This window comes from Aotus nancymaae, unplaced genomic scaffold, assembly GCF_030222135.1.
Source record: "Aotus nancymaae isolate 86718 unplaced genomic scaffold, 86718_ANA_hifiasm-v0.15.2.pri h1tg000021l, whole genome shotgun sequence".
NCBI lineage: Eukaryota > Metazoa > Chordata > Mammalia > Primates > Aotidae > Aotus > Aotus nancymaae.
This window is the reverse complement of record NW_026988433.1, coordinates 9,158,605-9,178,574: the sequence shown is the minus strand read 5'-3', so window position 1 is coordinate 9,178,574 and position 19,970 is coordinate 9,158,605. Positions and strand designations below refer to the sequence as shown.

Here is a 19,970-nt window from a genome sequence, read left to right as displayed (position 1 = left end):
TGTGTGTGTTTCTGCCATGTATGTTTATGTGACAGATTTTAGCAGTATTTTATTTTGTGGCATTTTTTAAAATTTACTTTTTTGAGATGGAGTTTCATTCTGTTGCCCTGGCTGGAGTGCAGTGGCATGATCTTGGCTCACTGCAACCTCTGCCTCCAGAGCTCAGGCGATTCTCCTGCCTCAGCCTCCCAAGTAGCTGGAATTACAGGAACCATCACCATGCCCAGCTAATTTTTGTATTTTTAGTAGAGCCGGGATTTCACCACAATGACTGGGCTGGTCTTGAACTCCTGACTCAGGTGATCCAGGCCCCTCAGCCTCCCAAAGTGCAGGGATTACAGGCATGAGCCACTGTGCTCGGCCTTTTTTGTGGCTTTTGGATATTGCGTCCTAGTTAAAAGGCCTGATCACACTGCAAGAGTGTAAAATAATTTCCCCACGATTTCTTTTTGTACTCTTATGGTTTAATTTTTTTATATTTAAATCTTTTATCTATTGAGGATATTTTTCCTCGGGTTCTGTGTGAGTTTGGATCCAATTTGAGCTTTTCCAGATGACTAAAATCTGGCTTTTTTCAGGTCATGTGGATGTTAAGTGCAATGAGCCAGCACTTACATCTTGACAATTTTACAATCTTTTAATTCCTTAAAAAGCGCTTCCTTCTTATAATAATCAATCCTCTTTGTAGAAATCATTAAATGTTAAGGCATGAAGATTAGAAGTAGATGTTTCTCTAACTATAAAAGCATCAAAGGCTCTCTTGGTTGCTGGCTTTGGATTTTACTTTTCTTCCTTTCATTCATCCCATAGTCACTGGGTGTCTGTCCCCCACCCCACCCCTGCCCTGAGCAGGCACTGGGGCCGATCAGCAGTGACACAGGCAGGCGGGGCCTTCACTGCATGGAGCTGACACTCTGGTTTTTTAATTGGAATCCCACATGTATGTAGAAATGATTTAGGATTCGTCAGAAAGGAAAGGTCTTGCTGCTCCGACAGTGGATGGTGGGGCCTGACCTAGTCATGGTCATGGAGGGCGGAGGGCACCTTCCCCGAGGCTGCAAGGAGCTCGGCTGGAGGCAAAAGCGGAGGCCGCTGGTGTGTCTGGGGTAGAGTACTGGGAGCTGGGGAGTGGGGCTTATAATGATCGTTTTCTTCTGGGAAGGGCAGCATATCATTCTCTCTTTCTCATTCCCGAGTTTGTTTGGTGATAGAAGAAAGGAATGGAACAGACATCTCCATTTCCCTGGACTTGCAATCTCAATATTTCAAAGGCCTCGCTCGCCCGGCACTGTGAAAAGTGAGATCCCAGAGCGTGGCCTGTAACCCAATAGCCAAAGGCTTCACTTGTGGACTCAGAGGATTTGGGAGCTGGAAGGTTCGGGATCTGCGTCCCTACTTTACAGATGCGAAACCCGACAACCCCAGCTGGTTCCTAACTTGCCAAGGGCTCAGGACCCCGCCTCCGGCCTGGGCTCTTTCTGTCTTATAGCTGAAAACATGTCCCTCATCCTTCCCCAGCTGCTTGTTCACAGAGCAGTGGACGGGCCTGGTTTCCATCGGTCCCGAAGGGACCTTTTAAAGACCCTTGACTGCCCTCGGCTTTCCTAAGCAGCCGACACCAGCATAATTGAGCCTTTCCCGGGTGACTCGGGGCCATTTCTTTCATCGCTGGGCTTTGTGCTGAAGTCTGGGCACCCTCCCTCCTGGCCGTTGCCCTGGCTTGTCCGTACACTGTGGGGCCCTCTCTCCTCTGCTGTCTGCGTGGGAGTGGGTGAGGTTCCGGGGTCAGGAGGGGTGGGGGATTTGCTCACTGCAGAAAGCCTCCAGGCTGCTTTCAGTCTGCTCAGGCTGTCTCCTCCCTGTCTCTCTCCCTGTCTCTCTCCCTGTCTCTGTCTCCTCCCTGTCTCTGTCTCCTCCCTGTCTCTGTCTCCTCCCTGTCTCTGTCTCTTCCCTGTCTCCTCCCTGTCTCTGTCTCCGCCCTCTCTCCCTTTCTCTCTGTCTCTTCCCTGTCTCTGTCTCTCTCCCTGTCTCTGTCTCCTCCCTGTCTCTGTCTCTTCCCTGTCTCCTCCCTGTCTCTGTCTCTGCCCTCTCCCTGTCTCTCTGTCTCTTCCCTGTCTCTGTCTCCTCCCTGTCTCTGTCTCTTCCCTGTCTCCTCCCTGTCTCTGTCTCTGCCCTCTCCCTGTCTCTCTGTCTCTTCCCTGTCTCTGTCTCTCTCCCTGTCTCTGTCTCTCTCCCTGTCTCTGTCTCCTCCCTGTCTCTGTCTCCTCCCTCTCTGTCTTTGTCCTTGTGCACATGTCTCCTTTCTCTGTCCCTCCATCCCCCTCATTCTTCTCTGACTCACCCCAGCCTCCTACCAGAGCACACATGCCTGGCCTCCCCCACGCTGCTTCCAGCACTCCGGGGCCTCTGTCTCCTGCCCTTCTCTCCTCCTTTTCCTTCCCCTCCTGCTTTGCCGTGTCTGCACTGTTCTCCTTCCACTTCCATCTTCCCTCACGGTGTTGTCTGCGAGACTCCTGTGGCTTTCATTGACCTTGCCTGGCAGTGGGAAGGCCCAGGCCGGTTCCTTCTCCGGCCTTTGCACCAGCACTGCTGTCCTGTCTCCTGTTCTGTTGGGAGTTCCAGTTCTCCAGAGGGCCAGGGACAGTGGATATCTGAGTTCTAGAGGAGTGGAGTGACGGTCTAGTCTCATCAAAGCCACAGAAAACAGTACGGGGCACTAGAGCCTGGGAAGAGCCCAGGATGCAGGCAAGCCAGGCCTCCCAGGCAGTGTGAGCACAGCCAGTCATGCAAGCTCCCAGGGCCCTGCTTCTTCATCTAGTAAACGGGGGAGAAGATGGTGGTGGTGGTGGTGATGATGATAATGACAGTAATGCCGGCAGCCGCCATTTATAGTCGGAGGGATCAGCCAAGGGTGTAATTAAAACATAGATGCTCAGGCTCCACCCTAACCCACTGATCCAGACGCCCCTGGGGCGACCTGGGTTTGTATTTTAATGCTGCCTGCCTCCCACCGTGATTCAGCTGCGTTCCAGGCACCTGGTCTGGAACCTGAGAGGGGAACCCGGCCCCACCCTTGGGGACACTCCCACCCAGGAGTGCGGTTTGTGTTGGGACCTGGCTTCCTTTGTTTCCACACAGAGTCAGCTCCAGGGATCGCGTTTTGGTTGAGCTATTTTTTCTGGAGCTCTCTTTCAGGCTGACCCATGTGTGTCTTGGTTTCTTGCCAGGTCATTTGCTAAGCCCCCGAAGCAGGTGCAGACGGTCTGCGAATGCATCCTCATCATGAAAGGGTACAAAGAGCTCAACTGGAAAACCGCCAAGGGCATGATGTCTGACCCGAATTTCCTGAGATCTCTGATGGAGATCGATTTTGATTCGATTATGCAGAGCCAAGTGAAAAACATCAAAGGTGAGTATAGCCGTGTGTGGGAATCACCAGGGTGGATCTCGGTCTGGCATCTCAGTCTCTGGGACAGGGAAAGAGGCAAGGAGGCTTGTCGCAGGAGGCCCTCCCCTTGCAGTCAGATGGTATCAGATGGAACAGGCGACTGTTGGTCACCAGGAAAACAGCAGCCCCATGACGTGACCCAGGGAGTGTGGCTGGGGATGGGCAGCGGCAGCCAAGCCCACTTGTTCAGTTCAGCACTGGTCCTAGTTCTCCCTGTCAGGAAACAAGATCATCTCGTTGGAACCGAGCCCGGCCTTGTCTTCTGCGCGTCTCATCCAGTGCGCGTGCAGCAGCCCCCAGCTGCTCTGACCTTGGCTTCCCCGCTTTCTCCTCTTGTCAGTATCAAGTCTTCTGGAGGTCCCTGGGGAGTGGGCATGGTGGGGGGCAGCATCACCGATGGCCAGCCTCTCCCCCATCTTTGGTTCCTGACCCTGCACAGTGCTCAGCCAGGCGGTGATGGCGGAATGTGTTACTCTTTGCAAAAAGCAATACAAGTTCACACTGTGTTTGATGGCTTATTTAGACTCTTATCATCAAACATTTTTTCTTAGTCCCTTAAAAACAAAAGCAAACACAACACAAATGACCCCAACCGCTAGAAAAACGCAAGGCATTCCCTCTGTCTGAATCTTCATTGGATGGACTTCCACTTAGGTGAAATTAGTCCCGGGGTGAGGGTGCGGGTGAAGGTGACACAGGTAACGGCCTGTGAATTCCAGTTAGCCACCTGGGTGCCCAGTTGGGAGTCTCCATTATGCCCTGGGCTCCCGGCATGACACCTGCATCCCAGGTAGCAGTGAACCATGCCCCTTGCCCGCATCTGAAACATTTGCTTACGCAGAACCCATTCTGGTTTGGCACCACGCTGCCAGCTGAAGGAGGGCTGCGTGCATTCTGCTCACAGGGCCCCTGAGGAAGAAGAAACGAGTTACGCTTACTTTGTCCATGGGCAATTTATTCCGTATTTTATGTTCCCAAGGTGAAGCTTGCACTCATTAAAATTATTGCATGTTTCACATTAGGCCTCTTGAAGACTCTCAATACCACAACTGAAGAAATGGAAGCTGTCAGCAAAGCCGGGCTGGGGATGCTGAAATTCGTCGAAGCTGTAATGGGCTACTGTGATGTTTTCAGAGAAATCAAGCCCAAAAGAGAGAAGGTATTGCCCGACTGTAGGACTGCCACACCACTGCCAACAGACCCACTTAGAGTCAGAATTAACATGTACACACCTTTGCTGAAAAGATTCTCCCAAGGTTCTGACTTTAAACTTACGCAGTTTAAGTGGGACGTGGTGGCTCACACCTGTGATCCCAGCACTTTGGGAGGCTGAGGTGGGTGAATCACTTGAGGTCAGGAGTTCAAGACCAGCGTGGCCAACATGATGAAACTCCATCTCTACGAAAAATACAAAAGAAAAAAATTAGCTGGGTGTGGTGGTGGGCGCCTGTAATCCTGGTTACTGGGGAGACTGAGGCGGGAGAATCTCCAGCAGGCTGCAGTGAGCTGAGATGGCGCCATTGCACTCCAGCCTGGGCAACAGAGCAAGACTCCATCTCAAAAAAAAAAAAAATGCAGTTTACACATTCCCCCCGCCCCCTAATAAATGGTAATCCTGAAACACAACTATCATTTAGGCATCGTGCAGGTGGTAGACAAAACCGAGGTCTGATTTTCAACCTGTATGTGAAAGTGTAGCATAAAAGATGTTTAGGCCAGGCGCAGTGACTCTCGCCTATAATCCCAGCACTTTGGAAGGCCCAGGTGGGAGGTTCGCTTGAGCACAGGAGTTTGAGACCAGCTTGGGCAACATAGTGAGACCCTGTCTCTACAAAAAAAATTTAAAGAATTAGCCGAGCATGGTGGCACACACCTGTACTGCGAGCCACTTGGGAGGCTGCAGTGAGCCGTGATTGTACCACTGCACTCCAGCCTGGGCTACACAGTGAGACCTTGTCTCAAAAAAGAGATATTTAAAGTTGTTTCTCTAGGGTCAAGGCAGAGTTTCTCAGTGGCAGCACCGTTGAAGCGCTGCCTGGGGTCTGTCCTGGGTGCTGGAGTGGTCTAGCCTCACCCCACTGGATGCCAACAGCACCCTCCCTCCAAGCTGTGACATCCAGAAATGTCTCCAGAAATTATCGAATGTCCCCTGGGGACAAAACTTGTCCTAGTTGAAAGCAGCGGGGCCAAAGTAACATGTAGATCACAAAACACAAAGTGAATAAGGCTGATTTGATCATTTGCAGTCATATTGTGACCTTGCTTTAATAGCTCAGTTTTATTATTCAGAAAACTTAGAACTAATAGAAATACTGTTATTGTCTATGGTATATTCTTCTGAGGTTTTTTTTTTTTTTTTTTTTTTAGAAGGAGTTTTGCTCTTGTTGCCCAGGCTGGAATGCAGTGGCACGATCTCGGCTCACTGCAACCTCCGTTTCCAGGGTTCAAGCAATTCTTCTATCTCAGCCTCCCAAGTAGCTGGGACTACAGGTGCATGCCACCATGCCTGGCTGATTTTTGTATTCTTAGTAGAGATGTGGTTTCGCCGCACTGGCCAGCCTGGTCTTGACCTCCTGACCTTGTGATCTGCCTGCCTCAGACTCCCAAAGTGCTGGGATTACAGGTGTGAGCCATCTCGACCAGCCAATTCTTCTGAGTTTTTGACTTAGAACCACAGTGTCATCTTACTGTGGCCTCAGTACACATGAATGTAAAACCATATGATAACTTGAGTGCAGGTGTCTTCTAAAGGGACATAGAGTGTTTGCAGCAAACGGTTGAAGAAGAAACTAAGAAGCCACGTGTCATCCGTCTTAATTAATGGGACTGTTTGATATTTATGGCAGATGGTGGCTCCAAAAAGCACAGACACCATTAGAGCGGTTTGGACACGTGGCCTGGTTGGAGGCCATTGGATCCCGGCCCCACTATGGTCCTTGTCCCCATCTTTTTGCAAATCGTCTTCACTTAGGTGGCCAGGCTGGAGCGGAATTTTTACCTCACTAAACGGGAACTGGAAAGGATCCAGAATGAGTTGGCAGCAATTCAGAAAGAGCTGGAAACGTTGGGTACCAAATATGAGGCCGCCATACTGGAAAAGCAGAAGCTGCAGGAAGAAGCCGAGATCATGGAGAGGCGGCTGATTGCTGCCGACAAACTCATCTCGGGCCTGGGGTCGGAAAACGTCAGGTCAGCGCGGCTCACGAGCCCTCCTGTTGTGGTTTGCAAATGGATGTCACCCACAGAGTTTCTCGCCATGTTGATTCTTTATCTCATGTTGTGTTTTTAATGTGAAAACCATGTGACCAGGTCTTATTTCACTATTACCATGTTTATGGCGGCTAATGGCTATTTTATAGACTCTCGCTTTTATTAGGTACTGAGTGTTATTTACTAATTACTCCGGGTTGAGGAGGCAGTGCAGCTGTGGAGACAGGGAGAAATCCATAGCATTCAGCAAGGTGCTCTGGGTTTTGGGAGTGTTCGCTTCTTGGTGACCTTTAACCCCTGGGTTCTTTCCAGAAGAGTCTGTGGGAGAAGCCCATCTCTGTCACTGCACAGATGCCTTCCAAGGGTCCCAGTGGTTTGTTCAGTCCTGGGTTTCAATCTGAAGAAGTGATGGGGCTGTTTGATATTCGTGGGCAAGACCGCTTGGCCACAGCTTATTCACCGAATAGGGCAACAATTTTGAACCTGGCATCTGTAAATGTGGTGTGGAAAACACTGACAAATATTGTCTGCATGTGGGAAACACACAATTTTCAATATTTCTAAACCTGAGTCCTGGGGCATTTGCTGGAAGAGGCCAAATGAAACAGATGCTTGCTTTTATCTTGGGTGGAATTCCGTCCTCGAGTGAAGCCAGAACTTGTTAGCTCTGCCGGGCTGGTTTATATGCCTTTGATTAAGGCTTCGGAAACAATGTGATTACTACTTAATGTGATCCTCGCAATGTGATTGCTACTTAATATGATCCACATCATGGGATTACTGCTTAATAAAGACCGCAAGCCTTTCCCGAGCTCCTGCTTGATGCTGGCTCCAAACGCCAGGTTCACTAGGGTGGACAGTTGCAAGATGAGCTATTGGTCTCTGTTCCCTATGCGGAAAGAGTATCTCAAAAAAATGTTTCTTTCTGGCTAGCCCTGTTAGCAAGGTGTCGAGTTGCTTCTTCTGGAATGTTCTTTTTGGTTGTGGCCGGAAGGTAAACTACTCACGGCAGCCTCCCTCTCCTCCGGTGCCAGGTGGCTGAATGACTTGGATGAGCTGATGCACCGGCGCGTGAAGCTGCTGGGGGACTGCCTGCTATGCACAGCTTTCCTGAGCTACGAGGGAGCCTTCACCTGGGAGTTCCGAAATGAGATGGTCCATCAGATTTGGCAAAATGACCTCCTGGAGCGGGAGATCCCCCTGAGCCAGCCTTTCCGGCTAGAAAGCCTGCTCACAGATGATGTTGAGATCAGCAGGTGTGTGGCGCCCGGAGCCAGCAGGAGGGAGGGGACGCCTTAGCACAGGGGGTCTACGTGGGTGTCACCCTGGGGGGAGGCGATGGCCTGGGGGGCATAGCCAGGACCATAGCTGGCTTGACTGCCTGGAAGTGGCAGGATGAGCTGCAGACCCAGTCTGGAGCTCTTCTCTCTGGAGTCCAAGGAGGCTTGTGCAGCCTGGGGATGGGAAGATTGTTCTGGAAGGCCAATCCTGCCACCCTTAGCCCTTGGCTCACAAATTGGTAAGAAAAATGCATTTCCCAATGGCTGTTTCTTCCAGGTGGGGGTCCCAGGGCCTTCCCCCCGATGAGCTCTCTGTTCAGAATGGCATCCTCACCACCAGGGCCAGCCGCTTCCCTCTCTGCATCGACCCCCAGCAGCAGGCCCTCAACTGGATCAAGAGAAAAGAGGAGAAGAACAATCTGCGGGTACAGCGGCTCCTCCTGGGGCGTCTTCTGCCCCCACTGCCTGTTCTCTGGAGAGAGTCCCTCCTGCCTCCTGTACCTGGCAGCCCCTATCCTCCTTGAGGCCGGGCTGTAAATGCTCCCATCCTGACCCCACGCAGAGCCCTCCCCCGTGCCTCCGCCTCCACCCCTTGGGTCTGCCAGGGCAGCTGGAACCACCTTGAACTCTGCATCTCCCCTCTCAGGCTGCAAGCAACCTGGAGGTGAAGGTCCTGCTTTTCTCAGCCTCGTGCTCCTCTGCCCGGTATGGGGCTTGTGGTCTGGGTTCTCAGTCACTATTTTTTGGAGCTGAGGTGGGGGATGGGGATGCAGTGAGGAGAGGTGAGAGTAATAGCTTGATGCAGATAGAATCCACACACACAACATTCCTTCACTGAAAGCATACAAGTCAGTGTGAGTTTGAGCACGTTTACAGAGTTGTGTACCAATCACCAGAGTCAATTTTAGAACATTTTTATTATCCCCAAAAGACATGCTACGTCCTTTAGCCATCACCCCTCCAGTCCCTCCATTTCTCCCTCCCCGAGCACCCGGCAGCCACTCATCTTCCTTCTGTCATGAATCTGCCTCTTCTGGACATTTGCTAGGATTGGAATCAGACACTATATGGCCTTTTGTTCTGGCGCCTTTCACTCAGCATGACGTCTTCAAGGTCCGTCATTCCTTCCTCAGGCTGGATCCTGTTCCAGTGTGTGAACAGAACACATTGTGTACATCCAGCCGCTCACTAAGGGGCAGGTGGGCTGTTCCCACCTTTTGGGTATTTGAAGAAATCCGCTGTGAACATTGGTGTGCACGTTTTTGCATGGACATACGTTTTCAGTTCTCTTGGGTTGATACCTAGGTGTGGAATTGCTGGGGCGTCCCAATCACTTTTTGCTGAACTAATGAACAAATTAATGATTTTCAGTTTTAGCTTTCCCTTATTTTTTCTGGTCCTTGATCCCAGGTATTTTCACGCTGTTAGGGGAAGTCCATTTGTGTTCTAAGGTCAGGGGAACAGCCTGCCTCTGAAATGCACATGTAGCTATCATGGAGCAAATGCTGTGAGGGCGGGAACTTTCCTAGACTCCCTCTGCCGTCAGCCTGCCAGGGAGCGCTGAAATTGTCAGCCCACTCCTAGCCCCATTCCAATGCCTACCCTGTCTCTTAAAGGGGAGGGGTTCTAGGTTACAGGGGAGGGGCTGAAGAATCCTCTTCCTTTCCTCTCCACCCTGTTTAAGCAAGATCCTGCGTTGAGCTTGGACCTCATGGTGTGTACATGTTCTATACCCCTTGCTGCTCTCTTCTTTCCACCTCTGGCCCCTCCAAGTTCCTGGCTCATCCACTTCCCACTTCCAAGCCCTTCCCCGCTTATATTTGGCAGGGCCACAGTTAAACATGCCGGGCTTCCGCATCTGCCTCCCCTCTCTTCCAGGTCGCTTCCTTTAACGACCCTGACTTCCTCAAGCAGCTGGAGATGTCCATAAAGTACGGGACCCCTTTCCTGTTCCAGGATGTTGATGAATACATTGATCCTGTGATTGATAACGTCTTAGAAAAAAATATAAAAGTCTCCCAAGGACGGCAGTTTATCATCCTGGGAGACAAGGAAGTTGACTATGATTCAAATTTCAGACTGTATCTAAACACCAAGCTGGCCAATCCCAGATATTCCCCATCCGTGTTTGGGAAAGCTATGGTGATCAATTACACGGGTAAGAATGTAGAACCTCCATTGTTGATTAAGGTGGTTATTACGGAGACCACAATCTGAGATCAAGGCTTTCATGGGGTGTCATTTCACTCAGTGACCCCAGATCATTCTCATAGGAACATGTGGACAGTCGGCTCTTAAGTTTAAAAGGTGTGGGGCCATGAGTTACATGTCTTGAGGCATGCTGAGACCAGGCCATGGGCTCATGTGTTCACACCTGGAGTGGGATGGGACCTCTGTCTGTGGGGGCAGGAAGTTACTCTGTATTCGTGGATTTAAAATACGGGTTGTGATTTTGAATTTTTATTCTTCCTGCCAGTTGAATTCTGATAGACATTGGAGGTTACCTCTCACATTCTCTAAGGTTGTCATGCACCTGCTTAAACACATTGATTTGATTTGGATGACCTACTTTCCTTCCTTTTTTCTTTTTCTTTCTATTTCTATTTCTCTCTCTTTCTTCGTTTCCTTTGCCTTCCCCTCCCTTCCCTTCCTTCCTTTCCTTCTGTCTCTCTCCTTCCTTCCTTCCGTCTCTCCTTCCTTCTGTCTGTCTCCTTCCATCCTTCCTTCCTTCCTTTCTCCCTCCCCTTCCCTTCCCTTTTCTCAGATGAGGTTTCTCTGTGTTTCCTAGTCTGGTCTCAAACTTCTGGGCTCAAGTGATCCTTCCGCCTCTGCCTCCCAAAGTGCTGGGATTACAGGCATGAACCACTGTGCCAGGTCTGGGTGTACTTTGAACTATGGCCCCCTAGTCTGTGGAAGCCTGGGTTTTCTTTCAGTGCGTTTTTTCTTTTTGCCCACCACTCTGCACCACAGCATCGCTGTTTTGCTCTGTGTCTGACACCGTGCTGCTGTAGAGTGACTTTGGTGGGTGGTGAATCCTCATGCCTCTGACATGCTGGCTGAGACCCACGCTACGCTTGTCCCATCACAGCAGGGCAGGGGGAGAGACCAGTGACCAGCTTGTCAGGGGCTGCAGGTGCTGAGGGCCTCTCGCTGTCCCCCCACAGTCACGCTGAAGGGCCTGGAGGACCAGCTGCTGAGCGTGCTGGTGGCTTATGAGAGGCGGGAGCTGGAGGAGCAGCGGGAGCACCTCATCCAGGAGACCAGCGAGAACAAGAACCTGCTCAAGGACCTGGAAGATTCCCTCCTTCGGGAGCTGGCCACGTCCACCGGGAACATGCTGGACAGCGTGGACCTGGTGCACACCCTGGAGGAGACCAAATCCAAGGCAGCAGAGGTAGCAACCGCAGCAGAAAAGGCCCTGAGCCAGGCAGGGCCTGCATGCGCCCTTGGAACGTCCATTTCCGTGTCTATTCAATAAGAAAACTGGGCTCTGTGATCTCAGGGATAAAAAGCCACCTCTGTTGGGATGTGTTGTGGGGAAAAGAGCCCTAAAGGTGTTCCCAGGGTCCCTGGGGCATCAGGTCAGTCTCTGAGAGTGATAGAAAACCCAGCCCTGCCTGGCTTAAGTCGACAGGGAAGTTATCTGCTGAGAAAACTGAAAAGTCCAGAGATAGCTTCAGGTGGGGCTGGATCCAGGACGTCAAAAATCCCAGGAGGACTTGGTTTCTCTTCATTTCTGGGCTGGGCTTTCTACTGGGTTGGCTTGATTCTCTGCCAGCTCCCCACATGGTCATAAGACTGGTCTGGCCTCACGTCCTCTCAGGTCTAAACCCAAAGGGATAAGTGAGAATCTTCCTGTTCCTACCATGAAGGTCCTGAGAGTCACTGAAGTCACATTTCTACTCCAAACCAGTCCTGGGAGCTTGGGGATGCTAGGCTTAAGTTGGCTGGGCCTGGGTCACATGGTCTTCTCCCCGTGTCAGGGATGGAACCCCATATATGGGATGAAAAGGGAGAGGGCAGTACTTGGAGACTTACAAGCACCGTTACTAGAGGAAGGGGCCATGGGTGCCGGGGCGTCAGCCACAAATATCCACCCCGTCCTACAAGAGTGTGGGCCCTCGGTCCCCTGCAGTCCCTGGATGCTTTCAAAGCCCTGGAGCATCACACATACCTCTCTGCTGTCCCTTCTCCTCCTGCCCTCTGCCCACTTCTCAGCCTTCCTGTTTCCAGGGTCACTTGTTCTTTTCTTCAGGTCTCAGAGAAACTCAAGCTAGCGGAGAAGACGGCCTTGGACATTGACAGGCTGCGGGACGGCTACCGGCCAGCAGCCAGGAGGGGGGCCATCCTGTTCTTCGTGCTGTCCGAGATGGCCCTGGTGAACGCCATGTACCAGTACTCCCTGATCGCCTTCTTAGAGGTCTTCAGGCTGTCACTGAAGAAGTCACTGCCTGATTCCATTCTCATGAAACGCCTGAAGAATATCATGGACACGCTGACCTTCAGCATCTATAACTACGGCTGCACGGGTGAGCCCTCCCCGAAGAGGAGGACAGGTGTGGCGAGTTTGGTGTGCCAGATGTAGCTTTAAGGAAACTTGGTCAGTGAAAATGGAAACTTAGCAAATGGCATTTTTTTTTTTTTTGAGATAGGGTCTTGCTCCACTCAGGCTGGATGCAGTGGTTCCATCACAGCTCACTGCAACCTCCACCTCCTGGGCTCAGGAGATCCTCCCACCTCAGCCTCCAGAGTAGCTGGGACTACAGGGCATGCCACTATATGCAGCTAATTTTTGTATATTTTGTAGAGATGGGGTTTCACTGTGCTGCCCAGGCTGGTCTAGAACTCCTGAGCTCAAACGATCCACCCACCTTGGCCTCCCAAAGTGCTAGGATTACGAGGTGTGAGCCATCATGCCCAGCTCCGAATGGCATTCTTAAGTGTGACGATTCGCGTTACAGGAGGAATGTTTAAAGCACCGAATTTTAAGTTAGCAGCTTTGTTGAGATACAATTTACATGCCATAAATACGCCGTTTAAAAACGTACAATTCCGTGATTCATAGCATATTCATAGAGTTGTACAGCCACCACTACTCTCGCTCTGGAACATTTCCCCAGCCCCGAAGTGAAATCCCATACTCATTAGCAGCCCCTCCCTGTCCCCGGCTCCTGGTCCCTGGCAGCCAGCACTCTGTGTTCCGTCTGTATGGATTTACTCGTTCTGGCTACTGCATGTCAATGGAATCATATGGTATGTGACTTTTCATGACTGGCTGCTTTCACTCCGCATCATGACTTCAAGGCTCATCCGTGTTGCTGCATGGGTCATTACTTTCTATGGCTGACTCACGTTCCACGTGTGGACAGACCACCCTGTGCTTACCCACCCGTCACTTGATGGGCATTCGGGTTGTTTTCCTTTTTTGCTATTAAGACAATTCTGCTGTGAACATATTTGTACAGGTTTTTGTGTGAACGTGTGGTTTTAATTCTTTTGGGGGGTGTATCTAGGAAGGGAATTGCTGGGTCATAGGGTAATTCTAGGTTTAAGTTTTGAGGAACTGCCAAACTGTTTTCCGAAGTGACTATAGTATATTTCAACCCCTACATGATTGATTTTTTAAAAAAAAATTTTATTATGGAAAACATATACAAAAGAGAATATTGTTGTGATCCTCTTCACACCCTTCACCCGGCAGTGATCAGCTCTGGATTTGTTTATATGTAACAGGGTTTCCCATCAACATAGATTATGTTGAAAATTTGCTTCATATTCAAATCACTTATCTGTAAGTACGTTAGTTCGTTTCTCTAAAACAGAGGTCAGCAAACTTTATGTAAAGGATCAGATAGTAGGTATTTTAGGCTTTGAAAGCTAAGTGATTTCTGCCACAGCGACTCACTTCTGCCACTGTAGCACAGAAGCAACCATTGGACAATATGGACGTGAATGGCCACGGCTGTGTTCCAATAAAACTTTATTAGCAAAAGCAGGCAGAGGCTGGCTTTGGGCCCTGGCTTGTGGTTTGCCCATCCCTGCTATAACATAGAAGGATTCTGTCTCAAAACATAGGCATAAAGCCATTATCATACCCCAAATTAATAATTCCTTAATATCATCATATACCTAGTTTTCAAATGTTCCCAATTGTCTATGTCATAGTTCACATTTGTTTAAATGAGGACCTCACGGGCCAGGCACGGTGGCTCATGCCTGTAATCCCAGTACTTTGGGAGGCCAAGGTAGGTTGATCACAAGGTCAGGAGGTCAAGACCATCCTGGCCAACACAGTAAAACCCCATTTCTACTAAAAATGCAAAAATTACCTGGGTGTGGTGGCACACACCTGTAATCCCAGCTACTCAGGAGGCTTAAGCAACAGAAATCAGAGTCTAGCTCTGATGCCCAGGATGGAGTGCAGTAGCACAATCACAGCTCACTGCAACCTCCATCTCCCAGGCTCAAGCAATCCTCCCACCTCAGCCTCCTCAGTGACTGGGACTACAGGGGCACGCACCATGCCTGGCTAATTTTTTTTTTGGTAGAGACAGTAGTCTTGCCATGTTGCCCAGGCTGGTCTTGAACTCCTGGGATTAAGATATCCTCCTGCCTTGGCCTACCAAAGTGCTGGGATTAGAAGCATAAGCCACCGTGTCTGCCCCACCCCTGCATTTGTTTGTGGAGGAAACCTGCATGATTGTTGCGTTGCTTCCCATAGTCTGAATTTTGTGGCTCTTGTCTCTGTGGTGTGTCACTAGGGGACCTCCCAGATGCCAATTCTCATGAGACTTGAGGATTCCCCAGTGAAGAGTCTTCAGCCTTTTTCTAGAGTATGTAATCCTGGCTGCCAGCCTTCTTGGAACCATGTGATAAAGAAGGCTGTCAATTTCAACATTTATTATGAAAACTTTCACTGAAAGCCATATTTTCAGTATGGTTTTCCCTCAACTGTGCCTGGTGTTCGCCAGTGTAGAGACCCTGCTTTATCTTTTCCACAGTTCACTTGGGTGGGGCAGGCAGTTGCCTAGCAGCATGGAGTGAGAGGGGCTCTGGGATCTGACTGCCTGTCACACAAGTTGTCCACCCATCTTCCTGTTTTTAGCCTGTATTCACCCACACTTCCAAAGGATCTGGTACTGCCAGTTCCTGAGCTTTCGATGTGTTCTGTGTCACACATCGAACATACCGAACACAGCATGTCAGCCTCATCTCCTCCTCATGTGAGAGTCATCAGTTATCACTTGTCCATCTGTCTGTAGCTGGAAAAATTTTTTTTTTTTTGAGACAGAGTGTTGCTCTGTCGCCCAGGCTGGAGTGCAGTGGTGCGATCTTAGCTCACTGCAACATTTGCCTCCTGGGTTCAAGTAATTCTCCCGCCTCAGCCTCCTGAGTAGCTGGGACTACAGGTGCCCACCACCACACCGGCTAATTTTTTATATGCTTAGTAGAGACAGGGTTTTGCCATGTTGGCCAGGCTGGTCTTGAACTCCTGACCTCAAGTGATCTGCCCATCTTTGCCTCCCAAAGTGGTGGGATTACAGGTGTGAGCCACTGTGCCTGGCCTAGCTTGCAAAATTTTATTGCTATTATCTTTTCTCCAATTTTCTGGGAGCTTATACCTTTTTAAAAAACTCACCCTTAGCTTTTCGCAGTGGCAGTATCGTGGCCAATGAGGTTTATCCGAGGCGCAATTATTGCTAATTGAAAACTTTTCCCAATACCCCGCCATGACGACTTGAAATATAGTTGGCGTTGGCAATTTTTGGCAGTCTCTACGGAGACTGAATTAAAAAAAAAAAAAAAAAAAACTCACCGTTAGGCCTGGCATGGTAGCTCACGCCTGTAATCGCAGCACTTTGGAAGGCTGAGGCAGGCAGATCACAAGGTCAAGAGATGAAGACATCCTGGCTAACATGGTGAAACCCCGTCCTCACTAAAAATACAAAAATTAACTGGGCGTGATAGCGTGTGCCTGTAGTCCCAGCTCTCGGGAGGCTGAGGTGGAAGAATCGCTTGAACTCTGGAGGCTGAGGTTGCAGTGAGCCGAGATTGCACCATTGCACTCCAGTCTGGCGACAGAGCGAGACTCCATCTTAAAAAAAAAAAAAAACTCACCATTTCAGTTGGTTTTTGGAAGGGAGTTGGGATAAACTCAGAATGGCCATTTTTAACCAGGGGTCTGTAGAGTGACCTCTAGAAAGCAGAGGGTGGGTAAGGCACGCCCGTGTCCCCACCCTGTCCTCTTTTGCTGAGACCCTGTACTTACTGACAGTGATATTTCACATGCACCAGTGCTTGGTGTATTAGTGTGCCATGCCCACCATAACAAAATACCACCGACTGCGTGGCTTAAGCAACAGAAATTTATTTTCTCATAGTCTTGGAGGCCGGAAGTCCAAAATCAAGGTGAATAGATTTCCTTTCTCCTTAGGACGCTCCCCTTGGGCTGTAGGAGGCTGTCTTGTAGCTGCGTCCGCACAGGGTCCGTCTTCTCTGTGTGCGAATCCCTGGCGTCTCTGTGTGTCCAAACTTCCTCCTCGTATAAGGACACCAGTGAGGTTGGACTGTGCCCACCCTAATGGCCTCATTTGAACTTAAACAGCTCTCTAAAGACCCTGTCTCCAATACAGTCAATACTTTGTACACCTATAAAGTAGAATTCAAATCACAAATTTTGACTTAAATATTTTTTTCCCAGGAACACATGTCTTCTGTTAAAAAGCAAAAAAGAAAACTGGTATTTTGCATCCATCAATAAAGAGTCTGTTGCTGGAGTGTGCATCCTCTGCAACAGAGGTTGGCAGACCCCCAGCCAGCATCCAAATCTGGCCCACTGCCTGCGTTTGTAAATAAAGTTTTATTGGAACAGGGCCATGTCCATTTGTATACATATTGTCTGTGGTTGCTTTTGTACTACAATGGCAGAGTTGAGTGGTTATGACAGAGACCATCTAGCTTCCAAAGCCAAAAGTATTTACTATCTGGCCTTTTGTAGAAAGTTTGCCAACACTTCTTCTAGACCCTAATGGACAAGCACACACACTGGAGTCAGGCAAACAGCCCGCCTTCGGTTGAGAGGGTGGCTCTGTGTCCCACTGTACCAGCCCTCACTGGCTTTTCCTCTTCCCAGGACGCTGTGATCGTACCTCCTGTAGTCACGGCCATTTCCGTTACATACAGGAGCATGTCACTGCGGACTGCACTTGGGCACGACCTAGGAGTTGAGCTCATGTTTTCTGCACTTAGATATTTGTGGACATTAGGTGCAAAGAGGGCTAAATGCAGCCATACAGTTTGAGTGTTTCATTTTATTTCACTTACATTGAAGCACAGTGGGCATAAGAAACTCAGTTTTTTAAAGTTAATTTTAAGAAATCAATACTCACCTGGTGTTTCCCTCCAGGGCTGTTTGAGAGGCACAAGCTGCTCTTTTCCTTTAACATGACCATCAAGATAGAACAAGCAGAAGGGAGAGTCCCTCAAGAAGAATTAGATTTCTTTTTGAAAGGTAATGAATTTGCCTAGCCTCATTCTTCCCGTCTCCTTGCCCACACGATACATGTATGTAAGTTTGTCCACTAAACAAGAACAAAAATTCTCCTTAAAACTTGGCTTCCAACAGCACTGCATTTTTCACTATTCCAGTTGAGCATTCCAGCCTCAGAAGTGGTTCTGGTTGAACTTGGAGCAGCCAGCCTCTGTCTCGGGGCCACCCTGAGGCTGGAAGCTGGATGCTGCAGTGAGCGCCGGGTTGGTGTCACTGGCGGTGACGAGGGCAAGCCCAGGCCACTTCCTCTTTCCAGTCTCCTTCTTGAGAAGTGGACTTTTCCCAGAAGTGAGAGGTGTCAAAGCAGAGTTGCTTGCTTGTGTCAGCAGCGCAATGGCTGTCTGCTTCTCTTCTGTTGTGATTAGGAAACATTTCCCTGGAGAAAAGCAAAAGAAAAAAGCCCTGCGCTTGGTTGTCCGACCAAGGATGGGAAGATATCATTCTTCTATCAGAAATGTTTTCAGACAACTTCGGGCAACTTCCTGATGACGTGGAGAATAATCAGAACGTCTGGCAGGAGGTGAGCACACGTTCCCTTTCTCCTCCTCTTCTTCCCCACATGTCCACAATCTCCAAACCTGAACTGTGGCCCAACCCCTTAAAAGAAGACACTCCTTTGAGTCATCCATTCAGTGTGTAATCAATGCCCTATAACTCCCTGCTTGGAATTCTCCCTTGGCTAATTCAGCTAGCTATATGGGAGATCCAACCATCTACCTGTCCACCCGTCCTTCCGTCCGTCCATCCATCCATCCATCCACTCACCCACCCTCCCACCCACCCACCCACCCACCCATCCACCAACCCATGCACCCACCTGTCCATCCACCTACCCACGCATCCATCCAAGAAATAGTTATGGGTATCTGCCATGTAGCATGTCCCTTGATGGGCACTGGGGACTCAGTGAATAAGACTCAGTTCCTTCCTTTCTGAATTTCATAGTCTTTGGGGGTGGAGAATGACAGATCTGACCAGGTGCCTTCAGTTAGTACATCTGTAGATTCTCATCCCTTTCCGGTGGCTTTTGCCACCTTCACACACAAATGGGGACTTCTGTCATTTCTGAGTTGATGCCACCATGAATATTCTTTGCTTTTCCCAGTGGTATGACCTGGATTCATTGGAGCAGTTTCCATTCCCCTTGGGTTACGATAAGAACATCACCCCTTTCCAGAAGTTGCTCATTTTGCGCTGTTTCCGTGTGGATCGGGTCTATCGGGCAGTGACTGACTATGTGACTGTAACGATGGGAGAGAAGTAAGTGTGTCATTTTGTTGATTTGCCACTTTCCGTGGGGTGGACTCTCTAGCATCCTCTCACCTTGGACTCAAAGCAAGCAGGCTGTCCAGCTCCCGAGATAGCTGTCGTCACCCTGTCTGTGCAATATTTGATAGCCAATATTCTAGAATTCGTCAGTATTCTAGAACAGTGCTATTTGCAAGAAATTTGATATGAGCCACATATGCAGTTTCAAAAGTTCTAGTAGCTACATTAGAAAAGAAATGGGCGCAATTAATTGTAATAACGTATTTTATTTAACTGAATATATTAAAATGATCATTTGAATGTATAATCAATAGGAACATGATTGAGACATTTTACATGCTTTTTTTTTGGTATTAAGTCTTCAGAGTCTGATTGAATTCACACTTACAGCATATCTCAGTTGCAGCTAGCCACATTTTAAGTGCTGAGTAGCTGCGTGTGCCTTGTGGCCACGGCACTGGACAGTGTAGCTCTAGCATGGGGTGCGAGGCCAGGCAGAGAGCGTGGGGCTGCGGCTCGGATGTGCCCTTGCAGCCAGCAGGGCTGGTCCCTGGGCAGCTGGTCCCTGGTCCTGGGCCCTGGGCAGCTGCCTTTAGCTCCTGCTGACTGATACCGCGTGCCATTGGGAACCCAAAGTGGCTGGATCCTCTGACTCTGAAAGAAGCTAGGACTTCAGATTTTTACCTGAAATCTCCCAATATTTTTGTGTTGGCAATGAATTTTAAAATGCATATCTGGGTCAAGTGCGGTGGCTCACACCTGCAATACCAGCACTTCAGGAGGCTGATGCGGGAGGTTCGCTTGAGGCCAGGAGTTTGAGGCCAGACTGGGCAACATAACAAGACACCGCCTCTAAAAAATAAAAAATAAAAAAAATTAGCCAGGCGTGGTGGTGCACACCTGTAGTGAAGGCCTGGGCAACAGGGTAAGATTCTATCTCTAAATTTAAAAAAGAAGAAAAAAACCCACACATAAAACTCAAAACTCAAGATGTGCGCCGTCCAGGACACGCCTGTGGAGCTGCTGGTGTGGAACCTCCGGGTTTGGTGCCATGGGCAGGTCCACCTGGAGGGCAAGCTGAGGCACCCAGCCCAGCACAAACCGACCGAATTGAGTGTGCAGGGCGTGCAGAGAAGTCCCTGTCATCCAGGAGTTCCCCATCAGGGTGGGAGACGTGCGTAGAAGCTGGAATCTAAAGCAGGGAAGACTGCAA

General features: G+C 49.6%; 1 protein-coding gene and 1 non-coding gene across 2 annotated transcripts in view; both read left to right on the top strand.

Annotated features, from left to right (window-relative positions):
• The window catches only part of DNAH10 (dynein axonemal heavy chain 10), a 177,505-nt gene that overhangs the window by 148,238 nt on the left and 9,297 nt on the right, over positions 1 to 19,970 (top strand). Inside the window, exons 58-68 of the mRNA XM_064379606.1 lie at positions 3,228 to 3,409; positions 4,471 to 4,607; positions 6,420 to 6,637; positions 7,693 to 7,914; positions 8,216 to 8,363; positions 9,817 to 10,096; positions 11,103 to 11,332; positions 12,194 to 12,467; positions 17,345 to 17,449; positions 17,854 to 18,008; positions 18,594 to 18,748. Of these exons, the coding sequence (XP_064235676.1) occupies positions 3,228 to 3,409; positions 4,471 to 4,607; positions 6,420 to 6,637; positions 7,693 to 7,914; positions 8,216 to 8,363; positions 9,817 to 10,096; positions 11,103 to 11,332; positions 12,194 to 12,467; positions 17,345 to 17,449; positions 17,854 to 18,008; positions 18,594 to 18,748 (2,106 nt within the window). The remainder of the gene's footprint in view (positions 1 to 3,227; positions 3,410 to 4,470; positions 4,608 to 6,419; positions 6,638 to 7,692; positions 7,915 to 8,215; positions 8,364 to 9,816; positions 10,097 to 11,102; positions 11,333 to 12,193; positions 12,468 to 17,344; positions 17,450 to 17,853; positions 18,009 to 18,593; positions 18,749 to 19,970) is intronic.
• On the top strand, positions 15,582 to 15,722 carry LOC135276295 (U4 spliceosomal RNA). Its single transcript, XR_010343864.1, has one exon. It is a non-coding gene; the product is annotated as a U4 spliceosomal RNA (small nuclear RNA).